The sequence below is a fragment of the Sciurus carolinensis genome, chromosome 12, assembly GCF_902686445.1.
Source record: "Sciurus carolinensis chromosome 12, mSciCar1.2, whole genome shotgun sequence".
In the NCBI taxonomy this organism is placed as follows: Eukaryota; Metazoa; Chordata; class Mammalia; order Rodentia; family Sciuridae; genus Sciurus; species Sciurus carolinensis.
In genome coordinates this window covers 105475840-105493024 of record NC_062224.1, presented here as the reverse complement: position 1 = coordinate 105493024, position 17185 = coordinate 105475840, and the positions used below count along the sequence as shown (strand labels likewise).

The 17185-nt window shown below is 34.8% G+C and overlaps 1 protein-coding gene across 1 annotated transcript in view; it reads left to right on the top strand.

The window, feature by feature from the left end:
* The window catches only part of Cep350 (centrosomal protein 350), a 144478-nt gene that overhangs the window by 36006 nt on the left and 91287 nt on the right, over positions 1–17185 (top strand). The window contains exons 7-12 of the mRNA XM_047520182.1: positions 275–388; positions 4624–4737; positions 9540–9686; positions 11278–11930; positions 12683–12804; positions 16096–17156. Coding sequence (XP_047376138.1) covers positions 275–388; positions 4624–4737; positions 9540–9686; positions 11278–11930; positions 12683–12804; positions 16096–17156 — 2211 coding nt within the window. The remainder of the gene's footprint in view (positions 1–274; positions 389–4623; positions 4738–9539; positions 9687–11277; positions 11931–12682; positions 12805–16095; positions 17157–17185) is intronic.

Below are 17185 nucleotides of genomic sequence, written 5' to 3'. Positions count from 1 at the left end.
ATGTGAAATGTCCAGAATGGACAAATCCACAAAGATAGTAGATTGGTAATTGCCAGGGATGGAAGAGGTCATGTGAGAAATGACTGCTAATAGGTACAGGGTTTGTTTTCAATGAAATACTCTGGAATTATATGATTATATAACTTTGTGAATATACTAAAACCTTGGAGATATACACTGTGAATTTTATGTCATTCAAAAAAATATGCTCAACAAAACTTATATTTTGTTAAGAACTTTGATAAGAGTATTCTGTATTACTGATATATATTAGGTTTCAACCCTTCAGAGACCAAGATTCGAACTCCTGATGGGAAAGTATGGCAAGAGGCTGAATTTCAAAACATGAGTAGAGAACTGTACCGAGATTTAGCACTTCACTTTGCAGGTGAGAGTCAAGCTTTTTTATGGTTTGAGTATTTTATCATGCATACCATCTAATTAATAATATTTAAACATAAAATTGTCACCCAACTAAAGATTTTCCCTTTTCTAACTGTGTTATATTTAATGTAGTAGTGGTTTGAGTGAAAAGACTCCCTCAGCCTCTAGACTCTGTTCCAGGGTTAAAATTAGCCTACATGACTAATGAGACAGGCTATTTTTAAACTGAGGGACTTTGGGAATCAGGACCGCCTGATGTGGAGGAAGCATAAGAGAGTCTACTTGACGTTTACTTCTCGTAGCCTTCTGAGATCTTTGAAGTGGTCAGTAATTTGGCAGTCAGATGCAGAAAGAAAATAAACATTATAGGGAGAGAATAATGTTAGAGAATTGGAAATAGACAACTATGGAAGACTGGAAGTGGGAAATAGGAAGGTTATAGTCATAATGTTGTTACTTGTTGAATACCTATTATTACTGGCAAAATACTAAGTGCTTAATCTTGTGTATTTTTTAGAGTTGAGGTAGTGGAGGCTCAGAATAATTTTCCCAGGGTTGCATGGTTCTGTCAGCATTTCCCAGATTCTGTTAAACCACAGCTGCCTCCGTTTTCTCTACCCCCAGCCTGTGTGTCATAGCTCATTTGTTTCAAGAGAGAATCAACAGATCATATTCAGTGTCTTGAATAAATTGCTCTATTTTGATATTAGGGGAGAAAAAAAAGAATTGAAACCAAGACTCAAAACCAACTTTGTCTGATTCTAAATCCTGAGGAGTTTCTAGTAAGCCCTCACAGAGATTTCACTAATATGTTTTGTGGCATTGAGTATACAGTCCAAATTTCTTGCTTTAATTAATTAGAACACTGCATTCAGAAAACAATTTCTCATATGGAGAGATGAGCAAAGATTTTGAAATCAACAATAACTCAAATTCTGACTGTGCCACTTACTGGCTATTTCTGCCAACTATGTTACATAACCTTTCTTCCTTGGTTTTCTCATCTCTATAAAGGAATAATAACAATACATGTCATAGGACAGTATCATGATGGAAAAGTGGAATATGTCAAGAACTCTTAAAGAGGTCTATCTATAATTAATACTCATCTCTTGTTATAGTAGGTGGGTGAACTCAGTGTTCCTAGGTAAGACCAACCCGTCTACTTGTGTTTTAGATTGCATTTGTTCTTTGTGCTTGAGAACATTGCTTCCAGCCAGGTGTGGTTGTGTACACCTATAATCTCAGTGACTCAGGAGGCTGAGGCAGGAGGATCACAGGTTGAAGGCCAGCCTCAGCAACTTAGTGAGGCCCTTAGCAACTTGGTGAGACCCTGTCTCAAAATAAAAAGGACTGGGGATGTGGCTTAGTGGTAAGTACCCCAGGGTTCAGTCCTCAGTATCAAAAAAAAAAAAAAAAATTCCACCCTGTTTTTTTCCTTTTCATCATCAGTTTTCCCTTTCTACCAGGTCATTGCCATTGACATACTGTTTATTTACATGCTATTATATCAGCTTTACTTCTCTCCAGTCACTGTCATGTTTCTTCCTTCTATTAACAGTAAAAATGCAAAAAGTTGTCTTCTACTCATTGTCTCCAATTTCTCTTCTCCCTTTCTTAATCTTTTGTTTTAGGTATTTGCCATTATTTCTTTGTGGGATACTCTTCTCAAGACAATGTGACTTTCACATTGTAAAATGCAGTATTTAATACTCATTTGTCAATCTTGAGCTGTCAGCATTTGACATGATCGATCACTTCTTCCTTGATATTCTTCCCTTGATATCTAGGATTTCATAAGTACCTGATTTTCCTCCTACGTCTAGCTGCTCCTTTTCCAGTTGGTTTTTTTTTTTTTTTTCCTAATCTGCTCCCTCATCTTTAAACTTTGTCATGCCTTGGCCTCAATCCCTGGTACTCATGCTCTTCTTTTCTTTCTCCCTCTTTCATGTGCACTCTCATTTTATTTATCTATATATACCTATTAGACAAGCTTAGCCAGTCTCAGGCGTTTATTCTGTGTTGCTAAATGATTCCCAGATTTATGTCTCTAGCCCAGACCTCCCCCTTAACTCAAACTCCTATCCAACTGATAACTCCACATCTCCCCTTGAATGTATAAAAGAGGTTTCTCAAGCTTAATATATCCAAAATAAAGCTTATAAACTAACTCATTTGGATCATGATTCTTCCCTTAAACTTGCTACTCTGACATTCCAGTTCAGTTAATATTGTTCTTCTAACAGTTCAGACCCCAAATCTTGGGTCTACCTTGATCCCCTTCTTGTTTCTTTCATACTTTATATTGTCCAAAATAAATGTATGTATATATATGCGTGCACGTGAGTGTGTGTGTATGTGTGTGTGTGTGTGTATAATACATGTAAAACATTTATAAAATACACATACGTACACACTTCAGTCACTACCATCTACATCAAGCAATCATCAGTTTCTTGATCTCTTGCCTGAATTATTACAATAGTCTTCAAACTAGTCTCTTTACCTCCCCCTTCTAATCAGTCTGTTCTCATCATAACTGCTAGAGTAAGATTAAGTTTTAAATCATGTCACTCCATTATTGAGAATCTTTCAACATCTTCCCCCCACTTTTGAGCACAACTGACATTCTTACAGTGACTTGTAAAACCCTGTCTGATCTGGCTCTCAGTTATGTCTCTGATCACGCTATTTTCTCTCTCTCTCTCTCTCTCTCTCTTATTTATTTATTTTTGTTGTTGTTGTTTATTTCAGTTACACTGGCCTCCTTGCTCATTCTTAGACACTAGGTTTACCTCCTGCCCTAGATCCTTTTACTTATTTATTTTTTTCCTTGCCCATCATGGAAACCTGTCCATGTACTTTAAATTCCAATAATTCATATCTGTAATTGAGGTTAATTTGAAAAAATTTTGTGCATAGTCAGCTCCCTAGGTTGAAAAAAATTAAAACTTAGTAGTAATTTATAAGTTTTCACTTAGCATAATCATAAAAGGATCTACTTTAAGAATATTATATTGAGTGGGGTATAGTGGTACACACGTGTAATCCCAGTGACTACAAAGCAAGATCAAAAGTTCAAGGCCAGCCTTGGCAACTTAACAAAACCCTGTCTCAAAAAATAAAAACAGCTGGGATGTAGTTCAGTGGTGGAGCACCCCTGGGTTCAAGCTCATTACTACCCAAAAACAAGAAAAAATATATATATAGAGAGAAAGAGACTGTTTTGTAAACTTTGTTTCTACATTTTTAAATGAAATAGGAATTTGTGAAAGTGCTCACCTCTGAAATTCTGCACATGGCAGCGACCTTGACTTTTAAAGCATTACTACTATTATTTTTTTTTTCATTTGTGAAAATGAGGTTGCTGAAGAAGAAAGAAAAATAAAGAATTATAACTTAACAGTGGAGTAGTGGCAGTCCTTAGATCTTTCTCTAAGACAAGTTGACATTGGTAGCTTGTGGGTCACAGAAATAGCCTCAGTAAAGATTTCTTCAGCACTACCTGAACCATATGCTTTATATTATATTTCCCTCTGCCTTATCCACTGGGGATACACTACAAGACCCCCAGGGAATGCCTGGCATTGAAGATAGTACTGAATCCTACTTACACTTTCTTCCCCCTTTACATACCTATGATAAAGTTTAATTTATTAATTAGGTCCAGTAAGAGATTAACAACAATTTACAGCTCTTAGCCACCTTAGCATTTATTTTTTCCCTTTAAGTTAGAAACTTTCACTTTTTCACTTAAAAGGAAGTAATTTATAGCTTTTTGTTGGCATACCCAAATTGGTGGCATCACTATTCTTGTGTATTGGGTCTTCTAAGTAAAATAAGATTTGTAAATTGAACAGAAGCTCTGTGATATCACAACAGTGAGAGTTAGTCTGATAACTAAGAGGGGCTGCTGAGTGACTAATGGGGGGTTGACTAACGGGTGAGTAGGTAGCATATACAGAATGGATATGCCGGCAGAGAGATGTTCTGCTCTGAACTGGATGGTAAGAGATTTCATAATGTTACTTAGAATATTGTACAATTTAAGTCTTTTGAATTGTTTATGTCTGTAATTTTCCACTTGATATTTTTGGACTATAGTTGACCTTGGGTAACTGAAACTTCAGAAAGTGAAACCACAGATAAGGGACAACGTCTAATGATTTTTCTTACTGGAGGAGGATGAACAGGTGGGTGGGAATCATAATAACTGCTGTAAAATTTTCTACATTTCAGATGATATCTCTATAAGAGAGAAACCTACTGAAAAAAGTAAAGAGAAGAAAGTAGTCAAGCCAGTACGAAAAGTCCAAAAAGTAACACAGTTATCAAGTCCAGAATGCAAAACAGGTTAGTCTTTCAATATTGTATACATCCTAAAGTTACATGTTACTGATCTTGAATCTATATGGATATAAATATCTGTTACCAAATACTCTCAGTGTATGGCACCTAGAAAAATTCAGTACTTTACCATTATTTTTTGTGTGTGCAAGTGTGCCTGTGTTTGAGGTATAACTGGCAAAGAATAAACTATATATTTAGAATGTATAAGTTGAAAAGTTTTGTATCCATGAAGCCATCTGTTCATTGTATGTTCAAGATATGTAACACATTCAAAAAGTTATCTTTATTTCTAATAGAAATTAACAAGAATATACAAGGGAATTGTTTATGACTATCATTAACCCTTTCATATATTTTCATAAGAGTAAGTGTTGCATAATGGAACTGTGACTGTCCTTGCCAGTATTGATCAGGTTAGGCAGAGAATTGATCAAACTTGAATATCGTTTCATATGATTTACATTTCAGCCTCAATCCAGATTGACTGGATTTGTAACTTACTTTATTCCTTTAAACAAATGGGTTAATTTTAGTATGCCTTTCTCCATATGTAAAATAGGAAAGTAACATCCTGAAATCTCTCGACATCCAGTCCAGAGCAGTCATGCCTTTGTCTGCATATCCACACTCACCTGTAGTCATCCCCCATTAGTCACTCAGCGGCCCCTCTTGGTTATCAGACTGACTCTCACTGTTGTGATACCACAGAGCTCCTGTTCAATTTACAAAGCTTATTTTACTTAATATAGACCCAATACCCAAGAATAGTGATACCTCCAATTTGGGTATGCCAACGAAAAGCTATAAAGTACTTCATTTAAGTGAAAAAATGAAAGTTTGACTTAACGAAGGAAAAAAATTGTATGCTAAGAGCTATAATAAGTTTTTAATCTCTTATTAGACCTAATTAATAAATTAAGGGACTGGGGAGATAGCTCAGTCGGTAGAGTGCTTGCCTTGCAAGCACAAGGCCCTGGGTTCGATCCCCAGCACCCAAAAAATAAATAAATTAATTAATTAAACTGTCATAAGTATGCATAATATCAGTATTTATCTCATAGGGATCTTGTGAAAACTAAAAAATGCCTATAAGCTCTCAATATAGCACCTGACACATAATTAAGTACTCAAATATCCATTATGACTCCATTAATAATAGTAATGATTATTTCTGATTATATTGAAAATGTTTGTTTAGTGTATCCTATTCATGTTAGTGAATAATTTGGGCCAAGAAAGAGTAGAGAAAGTTGGGAACTTACCACTTTGAGTTTGGAGACATTCTGAATTGGTATATTAATTCATTACTCAAATGTTTTGAGGACTTGTTCTATGTGAAACACTGTCCTAAGCTTAGGTAATAGAGTGGTACACAAGATGTGCATAGTTTCAACCTTCATGGAGGAAGTATGTCGTACAAAGAAGTATAAATTAATGCCATGATAAAAAATTCCAAGTCTTATGGGAATAGGGTCAAAAAGATGAGGCACTGCTTTTTCTTCTTTTTTTTTTTTTGTGGTACTGGGGATCGAACTCAGGGCCTTGTGCTTGCGAGGCAAGCACTCTACCAGCTGAGCTATCTCCCCAACCCGGGGCACTGCTTTTTGATCAGACTGTTTCTCTGATCACAGACTAATCAATAGAATGGCAAATAACATTTTGCAGCATGCATTAACTTTATATGTCTTAACAGAGTGACACTGATTTTAGGCAAATAAAAAATGAAATTTTACAAAAACAGGAATGATCTCAGTGTTTTAACTAATTCTTAAAATTAAAAATTTTTTTTTCATGTAATATAATACTCTTGTCAGGGGTTTAGTTTGAAATGAAGCACCAGGAGCACTATAACTTGCAGCACTAATCTGGAGTATGTTTGTCCAGTATTGTTGTAGGCTAATTTTCACATATGCACTGTAACATGACTTAGACACAGAAGCATGAAATAAGCTAAAACTATATTAATAGTGTGCCTAGTGAAAGTCTTCTTTTTCCTCCACTTACACATGAGACTGTTTCAGAAAGCCAGAATTTACAAATAACCACCCAGCATATTTAGAAGCCAACATTTATAAATAACTACAGTGTATTCATGTTTGCTTGTTTTTGATTCAGAAAATTAAACTGAAATTGAAGAGAAGCCTGTTTTCTCATTTTTCTTAAAAATACAAAGTTCCTTATAAGTAGATTGAGCAATAGACTTAAAACTGTTTAAATATTTTAGAGAGTATATAAAGTTAATAACAAGGTAGAAAAACATTCCTGAAGTAGAATTCATTCATTATTCATCTTTTTATGATTGATGTTTTCCTTAAGACTATACTTCAATTAAACTTTCAAATTAAAACCTTTTTTTAAAGAAAGCCTAAATGAATGTCTTTTGTTGTAAATAAAATAAAATAGTGTCATAACTGGAAAAATGGAAGACAACAGATAAAACCATTATGCTGATATAAAGCACTAGTATTTTGTGTATTTTATTATAGTAGTTTTAAAATCACATTAGTGGTTATAATCATTGTATTATCTAAACCTTTTTATACATGTCGATTGTTATTTTTCTCAGCATCTTTTCAGAAGTACATTTCTCTTGTTTCTTATGGAAATTGTTATTCAGTAATGGTCATATAATATTCTGTCTAGTAGAAACATAATAACTTCATGTTCTTGATATTCAGATTACTTCTTTTTTTTTTTTTTTGCGGTGCTGGGGATTGAACCCAGGGCCTTGTGCTTGTGAGGCAGGCACTCTACCAACTGAGCCATATCCCCAGCCCTCAGATTACTTCTAATATTATAAAAAATGATAGTTGGACTGGGGTTGTAGATTAGTGGTAGAGTGCCTACCTAGCATGTGGGTACAATTCTCAGCATCACATAAAGTAAATAAAAATAAAAATAAATAAAAATAATAAAAATAAAAGTTCATCAACAACTAAAGAAATACTTTATAAAAAGGATACAGTTGTGGCTCAGGGTGTAGTGCTTCCCTAACATGCATGAGGCATGAGACCTGGGGTTCTATCCCCAGCACTGCGGAAAAAAAAACAAAACAAAACAAAACAATATTTTCATTTATTTCAAGATATGAGCACAGGAGTTCCTGTCATATAATACTGTGTTTTTGTTTTTTTTTAATTTTTTTTTTTATTTGGTACCAGGAATTGAACCCAGGGTTGCTTAACCAGTAAACCACATCCCAGCCCTTTTTATTTTTTATTTTGAGACAGGGTCCTGCTAAGTTGCTTAAGGCCTCACTAAGTTGCTGAGGCTGTCTGTGAACTTGGGATCCTCCTGCCTCAGCCTCCTGAGCCACTTGGGATTACAGGCGTGTGCCACCATGCCCACCAGTGTTGACTATTAATATAAAAATTTTCTTTGTAATTTAATTGGTTTTAAAGTGCTGCTTCATTATTTTCATTGTCATTCCATTTCTCATATTCTACATAAAAACATATTTATTTCATGTTTAGTTTTTATCTGTTTTGCAAATGATCTCTCATGTCATTTGTTGCTTTTAAGGTTATTGTCTATTTTGAGATGATGGTCTAATTTTAATTTTCTGGAACTCGTAGATGAAATTTTTTTTTCTCCTAGTAAATAGCTATATTTGTTGAAATATACTCTTATTTTTGTGAGCCATTATAATGAGGGCAATTTAAAATGTTGATTCTTGTCCATGTCCTGCATGGGCGAGGGAATGGGTAACCTTCAGAGCTGTGGGCTGACTGAGAAAAAGAAGCTTTATTTTTTATACTAAAAAATCAAGACAAAAGGCTAGATATGTGTGTGTGTGTGTGTGTGTGTGTGTGTGTGTGTGTGTACACATATATATACATATACACACACACATATATACACATACATATATACACATATATGTATATATATGTATTTTTTTTTTTCAAAGCAGGGGTGTGACAGATTGAGCAGACTAGATAGGTCTGACTTCTAACAAAGAACAAGACCACACTTGTTTTATTTATAGTGGTACAGTCCAAAGGGGATTGATAGGGATCTCCTTCGGACGGACAGGATAAGAGAGGAGATAAACAGGTTGTTTGTGCTTGGCAGGTTAGGTCCATCTCTGGGCAGTGGTGTTTGATTCTGAGGCTGTGAGCTCAGGCAGGGTGCCAGCATGATCTGGACTTTCTTGAACTGGAGGATTCCACCCAGGAGTTCCCAGAAAAGCAGCGAGCGTCCCTGCCTTATGTTGACTCAAACAAACCCACAATTTATATATGGCTTCCAACAGTTGATATTTTTATTGATAGTGTTATTGTTCAGAGGATGGTGGTGTGGTACACATCTGTAATATACAGTGTGGAAGACCCAGTAATGCCATCCCTTTCGAAGGTGATCACTGTTAATTGTTTTTTTTCTCCTCATAATTTTTTTCCTATGCTTCGATTAAGCCATTCATTTGTTCAGCAAATGTATGTTTTATCATTTAAGTATCAAAACCAAACACTTTTTATCATTAAAGACATATTTTTGTTCTCCGCTGAATGACATTGTTGAGTTCAGTGCCTTATTACTTGAGACTGTAGGAATAATTATGATTTGGTAGTTAAGTTTGAAAACATTTTATACTTATTTGACATTCCTCGGTAAATAAAGATATGGACAAACTATTAACCAGTGTTGGTGGCTTCAAGTTAAAACTAGCTATATTGTAAAACTTTAGACCTTAACAGAAGATAAAAAGAAAATTAATTATAAAATCTGCATGGTTGAGTAGATATTCTACTTAGAGCTAAAACTTGAGTTTTAAATTTAATGTTATATATACCTATATATTATAGGAAATAGTCGTGTGATAAGTACATCCTCTTGGCGAGATGGACAAAAATTAGTAAAGAAAATTCTGGGACCTGTGCCCAGAATGGAACAGAAAGAGTCAAGAACAGCATCTAGTGACAGAAATGGAAGAGAAAAAACTACTAAATCTGGTGAGTGGCTATATTTAAAGTTGTTGAGAAAAATAATTAAAAATGACTTGTTAGCACTTCGATAAGGTTAACATACTTTGAGAATGTTGTAGGACTTGCTTTAGAATTGTGAATGAAGCTCAAAGCAAAAGCGTTCTAGGAGACTTGTCTGAATAATCTCTGCACATAGGTGTTCTGGCCATCTATACCAGGAATCCTGTGTTTGTTATATTCATTACAGTTAGCTGTCATGAATATCAAAGTATCGTTTTAATCAAATCATATCAGATTTCTGGGACCTTAAGAGAATCAAGTCCAGCCTTGTCTTTTCCAACATGTACAAACATGTACAAAGTTTTTTTTTTTCCTCCTTAATATAGCTTAGGAAACTGGCTTTGAAAGAAAAAAGTTTTTTTTCTCAGAGTTGTATAGTTGGTGGCATATTTTGGATGTAAGTTCCAGAACTTTTATGTTTGACTCTCAGTTCTATTACTTCTCACTTTTTTTAAAGTATCTTAAATGTTATTTGAAATGAATAGACTAAAATGCTAATTTTGAGAAATAAAAGATAAAGACCTACAGGCCAACTTTCCTTTACAGTACTAAAATTTGCCTTAATTAATTGGGAGTTACTGCAGGATTCATTAAGAAATGAAACCACAGCTGTAATTTGGTATATAGTAGTCCATATACCTTGTATTTGTTCCTCTTCACTTTCATGTATGTTGCCAATAAACTTAATGTGCATTCTCCTCAATCTAAAATTAAGCCAGACTGGGTACAGTGGCACACTCTTGTAATCCCAGTTACTTGGGAGCCTGAAGTGGGAGGATTGAGAATTTGAGGCCAGTTTAGGCAACCTAGTGAGACTCCCATCTCAAAAATAGTTTGTTTGATGTTATTAAAATTTGAATATGATCACATATGAGGCCAGTTTTAATATTTTCTGCACCAAGAGGAATGTAAATTAAACTTTCCATTTCATGTAATTGTGAAATGTGTCAATGTAGAATTTTCAAAAAGATGTGTTTTTTCGGTGCCTTTATTTTTTGGATTTGGTATATGATCTTTGCAAAGCTTTTTAAAAACTATTATTCTTTAAAAGATTCTTAAAGTATTTTAAATTTCCTTGATTCTAATTAAGATACTTTGTACTAAAAAGATAATTGATTTTTGTTGTTTTTGTGGTGCTCGGGATCAAACCCAGAGCCTCAAACATGCTAGGCAAGTGCTCTAACACTAAATTACAACCCCAGCCCAGATTATTGATTTTTTAAATAACTTTTGAAAGCAGAGAAACAGTCATATTAAATATGCATGTAAGAAATAAATAGTAATATTTAACACATCAACCATAAGATCTGTTCTTTTTCTAGAAATATTTAAAAAGCCTTTAAATAAAAGACCCAAGGAAGTATTGTTTTTCTGAAGATTGAAATTATTTTACTGTTAAAAAGGGAAGGTTTTATTTCCTTTTATAATGTTCCTTAGAAGACTATACGATATTTTGAATTTAAGATAAGGTTAAATTCCCTAATTCTCTTCTTAATGCAATAAATCTTAGGAATGAATATAGAATTTTAACCTATCACTAACAGTTCGTATGTTGTAGGGGGTCACATTGGAAGAGCAGAATCTGATCCCAGGTTGGATGTTTCACATAGACATCTTCCACAGAGCTCAGAACGTTCAAGAAGTAGAGTTCGGTCTGAAAATAATAAGAAGTTAGCTTCATCTCTTCCAGAAAATAAACAGGAGGAAAGTACTGCCTTAAATAAGGACTTTTTACCTGTTGAAATCCGGGGCATTCTCGATGACCTACAGCTAGATTCTACAGCTCACAACTCTAGGCCAGAAACTGGAGAGTTACAGAATCAGAAGTCATCAGTACCTGTCCAGGCTCCTCGGAGTCATAGCCCAGTGAAAAGAAAACCTGACAAAATAACAGCTAATGAAGAGCCCCCTGTTACTTCCAAAAAGCGCCACTATGATACAGATGAGGTACGACAGTACATTGTTAAACAGCAGGAAGAAAGGAAGAGGAAGCAAAATGAAGAGAAAAAGGCTCAAAAGGAGGCTACTGAACAGAAGAATAAACGATTACAGGAACTCTACCGGAAACAGAAAGAAGCTTTTACTAAAGCAAAAAATGTGCCCCCTGATCCATCAGCAGCTAGGCGACTACAGGAAACTTACTCCAAATTGCTACTAGAAAAGACCTTGCTGGAAGAGCCAGCTCATCAACAGGTCACGCAGGAAACACAGGTAATAGTAGTAAGAAATACAAAAAGGTGTAATTCGTGCCTAGGAAAAGCTTATTTGCCATACTATACCATTTAAAAATTATCCACCATTACTAATATTCAGAAATGCTTAGATAATATTTAAAATATTTATGGCCTTTCATGAAATTTATTGCATATGAAGAGTAATGTGATAGAAAATAATAGCTGATTTAAGAGTTTCTAACATTGATTCTAATAATCAATATTGATTGATTCCTCTTGTCTTTGCTATTAATAGTCATGCCTAATTTTCATTATACTACCAAATACTCAGTACATAGATTATGTTAGGCAATACTTAGTTTTATAATCTGTGCTGAAATTAGAGACGATTGCAGTTCAGTGTGACAAGGAAGAATAGTAAGTATGAACTATGTACCTCCTGTTTTAAAGGCTTTACTTATAGGCATAAACTCAGTAAATCCTCACACTCATGAGAAGGGTAGGTACTACCTTATTTCTACTTGGCAGGTGAAAAAACTGAGGTTTCTAGAGGATATTACTTCTCCCTAACACTAGACAGCTAGGATTAGGAGTTCTTGTTGGATTTCAAATATTTTGTTATTCATGATGGTTAATTTAAAGGCAAACTAAATGTGAATTACTTATATTTGAGGAAGAAAAAACCCTTTATTTTATGATCCTTGTAAAGCTGAAGTGTTTTATCTTATGAGCTCTCTGAATAATTCTGTGTGATAGGAGTCAGGTAAATGTGATGTCCTTTTCTTCTAGGCCAGACCAGGGTATCAGCCATCTGGAGAATCTGACAAAGAAAATAAAGTACAGGAACGTCCCCCAAGTGCATCTTCCAGTAGTGACATATCTCTGTCAGAACCTCCACAGCCTCTCACAAGGTAAAATGGGGAGAATGAAATTCCATTTTATGGAGTTTAAAGTAGTGATCTATGTTCAATGAATTGCTGATTGACCTTCGTGAGCAAGAGAGCAGAGAGAGGTTTATTTCTAATACATCTTCTAAGCATGGTATATAGTTGTACTTACTGTATGATGCCCTATTCTTATTAAAATTTTGCCTGTTCTTTAATCCAGTGTTAATGTCAGTTCCTTCTGCCGTTGGAAGCACTCTTGCCTTGAACCAAACACATAATAAAAATCTGTTGGATGGATAAAGCACAGTGAAAGATTACATGGTTATAAATTATGCTTAGTAATGAGATCCATTTGGGGAAGACAAAGATTTTGAAGTTCTTTGAGAATGTACAATAGAAATCAAATCACTTTCCAATTTGGGGTTAGTACGCATAGTCGTCTTTCCTCTCACCCTAGAGAATAATAATATTGATAAAGCAGCTAACTTTATTGTTTCTTGGGTTTTAGGTACTGATCCAGGTACTTTGTGTATATTATTTAATCCTTATAATTCCTTGTGTTAGGCACTGTTGTTCCTGTTTTATAGAAGTGATTGAGGCTACAGTTTAATTAACTTTCTCCAAGTTGTCAAAACATTGGTGGTGGAGGTAGGTTTGAACTAGGCATTTTGACTCCAGAAGCCTGTGCTTTTAACTGCTCTCCATACTGTCTCCTAATAAGTGAAGGGTTTGAGATGACTTGTTGAAAGTTTAAACATCTCTTTTTAGTATATATATTTTTAGATGATAATAGACCTTTTATTTTATTCATTTATTTATATGTGGTGCTGAGAATCAAACCCAGTGCCCTCAAACATACCAGGCAAGCACTCTACCAGTGAGCCACAACCCCAGCCTGGTGTAAACTTTTTTTTAAATGTAAATACAATTGGGTGGCGATCCACTTCAGTTCATTATTGTTGTCAGACATACCCTGCAGAGTCATGTGTTCAATTTTTGCCTTTTTCTGAGTTTTTTCCCTCTAATTCTAAATCGGTTAAGTCTGTTGTGAGAACTTACTGCCTTGCACTAGTTTCTTTTTCCTTTCTTTGTTCTTGTATAATTCTTAAAAAGAAATTAGCACATAAAATTGTATGTTCATGAGGTACCATGTGATATTTCAATACATGAACATTGTGCCTCTCCTTTCTTTTTTCTCTTAATACCAAACCTCTTCAACCTGTGGTGTCTTAACCTATTGCCTCCACTTCTGTATTATCCATTTCTGAGATACTGCATTCCTATTAATTTCTTAGACATATCTTCATGGTTAAAATGAATTTATTTTATCCTTAAAATTATGTCATTTGTTTTTCTCACTCTTTATGTGCCATCATTTTTGTGTTTGCTAACTTGCTACTATCAAGTTATATATCTGACCTTGAACACCTTGAAGAACCAGCTCAAAAGTCACTTTCCTTGTGTAGCATAATCACTTGCTCCCTTGTCTTTATCTTACTGAATTTTATAAATCTTTATCTTAGTACTTATGACATCTGTAATTTAGCTGTTCATTAGTCTATCATTCTTACTGTATCTTGAGATCCTAGAATAAAGATTAATTTTTTTACATATTTATTTAATTATTATATGTAGTGCTCAGTTTTGAACCCCGAACTTTGTGCATTCTAGGCCAGCACTCCACCAGCAGAGTCACCTCCCCAGCCAGGATTTATTCTTATCTGGATTAAATATATTCATTTTTGTTTTCCTCTGTTTCTCTACCATCAATATAGCACTTATCATAGAATTGGCATTTTAAGTACTTGGATTTTAAACTCTTGGATTTTTGTTCATTGATTCTTTTGTATTTTAACCTCCTTTGTATTCTTGTTGCTAGCAGCTTAGCTTAGGCACTAACAACCTCACATCTTATACTTAAAATAATTTATATATGAGAGCATAGAATCTGTGCTCTAGTCTTCCTTCATTTATTCTTATTGGTAGCCCTTGAGTATGCAAGAATGCTCTAACTTCTCACTAGAATCTGGTGACATGATTTTCATTTCCTTTACCACATTGGTTACCCTCTTCCAGATGTGTTTTAGTCCAATTATGGAAGTATACATTTCTCCATATTAGTTTAGTCTAAAGTTGGAACCTTTACAAATAATTTTGAATCATAGTTAGATCATTTGTTGGGGTAGCCATGATTTCAGGCTTTCTGTCTTCTGCAAATTTGATAAGTATGTCTTATTGTCATCATTCAAAAGTAAAGTATAAGACCAAGGACAAAATCTTCTTAATAGTTGACATCTGCCTTTAATCTATCTGTAGTATCCCTTCATATACAAGGAGTGTGTATGATCTGGAAACATAGGTGGGTGTACATTGTGTTGGTTAAGATATCTTTATTCTGTTTCTAGACTTTATGGACACCTGACTATTATATTATATACTTATAATTGGAACTCAGATTTTTGCATTTAGTTCGTTGATGTTCATTCATTAATTTTTTTATAAGTTGGTTGTAATCATCTCTCTTTTTTTGGATGTAACAATGTTAAACATCAGTATTCAGCATTTAGTAAAGGTTTATTGATTGGAATAATCTATATAATGTCTATATTAATATTTAGCACTCTTAAGCATTCCTCTCATATAACATTTTTAAAGGATAAGATAGAGCCAGGGATTTTAAAGAAATTTATTTTAAAGATTTATGGGCTGGGGTTGTGGCTCAGTAGTAAAGCACTTGCCTAGCATGTGTAAGGCACTGGGTTCTGTTCTCAGCACCACATATAAATAAATAAATAAAATAAAGGTCCATCAACAACTAAAAAAAATTAAAAAAAAGATTTTAATGCTGCCTTTTTAATTAATAGTTTTTAAAAAGAGGTATCTTCATTGGAATAAACAACTAAGTTTGCAAAACAATATGGATAGTGAAATTTTATTTTTGTGCAGTAATACCACTCAAACACAACATACACACAGAAAAATGTTTGGAAGGATATAAATCTAAATGAAATATATATATATAGTGACTCTTTTGATTATTTAGCTAGCTGTGAGTGATCTTTACCTTTTTTATACTTTCTGCCTTTTTCTTTTTTTTTTTTTTTAACCCCAGAATGCATCACTCTTATAATCAGAAAAAAACCCAAAACTTTTTTTATAAATGGTGTTTTGGACTGGGGATGTAGTGCTATGGTAGAGAACTTGCCTAGCATTCATGAAGCCATGGGTTTGATCCCCAATAGTGCAACAACAACAAAAAGGTGGTTTAGTTATTAGTTGCTTTGTTAACTAACATATTGTGACTTCCATTTCCAGAAGGGACTTGATAGAACCTACATGGATGCAGCCTGACAGATTGAGCCCACGGATTCACAATTCTCAACCACAACCTCTTGTCGGAACAGCTGAAAATTTACTCTCCCATCTTTTAAATCTAGAGCATGTAGGGATTTTGCATAAGGATTTTGAATCTGTTTTACCAACTAGGAAGAATCATAACATGACTTCAGGACCATTAAGTTTTACACCTCAACCATATCTGACCTCACCAGCTGCTCATCCAGATGCCTTGTTAAAACCTAGTGCCAGCCAGTATAAGAGTAAACTGGATCGTATTGAAGCTTTGAAAGCAACAGCTGCTTCCTTGTCTAGCAGGATTGAAAGTGAAGCCAAGAAATTAGCTGGGGCCAACATTAACTATGGGTCAGTGTGGAACACTGAGTATGAAGTGCAGCAAGCACCTCAAGAAAATGGACCTTGGACGAAGGCTCTAAGTCCACCTGTTAAAGAGGATACTGAAGATGTTTTTTCTGCCCGAATTCAAAAGATGCTGGGAACCTGTGTATCTCATACAACTTTTGATGATGATCTTCCTGGTGTAGGCAACCTTAGTGAATTTAAAAAGCTTCCTGAGATGATACGACCTCAGAGTGCCATATCAAGCTTCAGAATGAGATCCGCTGGTCCCAAGCCAGGAGGGCTGCTGGCACAGTTGTGTAAGAGGCAGACTGATTCTTCTATTTCTGATCTGCAAAACTGTTCTCCAGAAAAAGCCAAAATGTCTCTTTGTTCTAGCACAGACTCAGTCAGTGAAGGGCCTCTTCTTAGTGAGGGGAGTCTTTCTGAAGAGGAGGGAGGCCGGGATGGACGGCCCCTTTTAAAGGTGGCAGAAATCTTAAAAGAAAAGGAATTTTGTGCTGGAGAAAGAAATACTTATGAACCCATCAAAGAGTTTCAGAAGGAAGCTGAGAAATTCTTGCCACTTTTGGGGCACATAGGTAGTACACAAAGCAAAGGACCATGGGAAGAATTAGCAAAGGGAAGTCCACATAGTGTCATTAATATTTTTACCAAATCATATCAGTTATATGGAAAAGGTAAGAAAAATAAGAAGGGCTTGTACTAT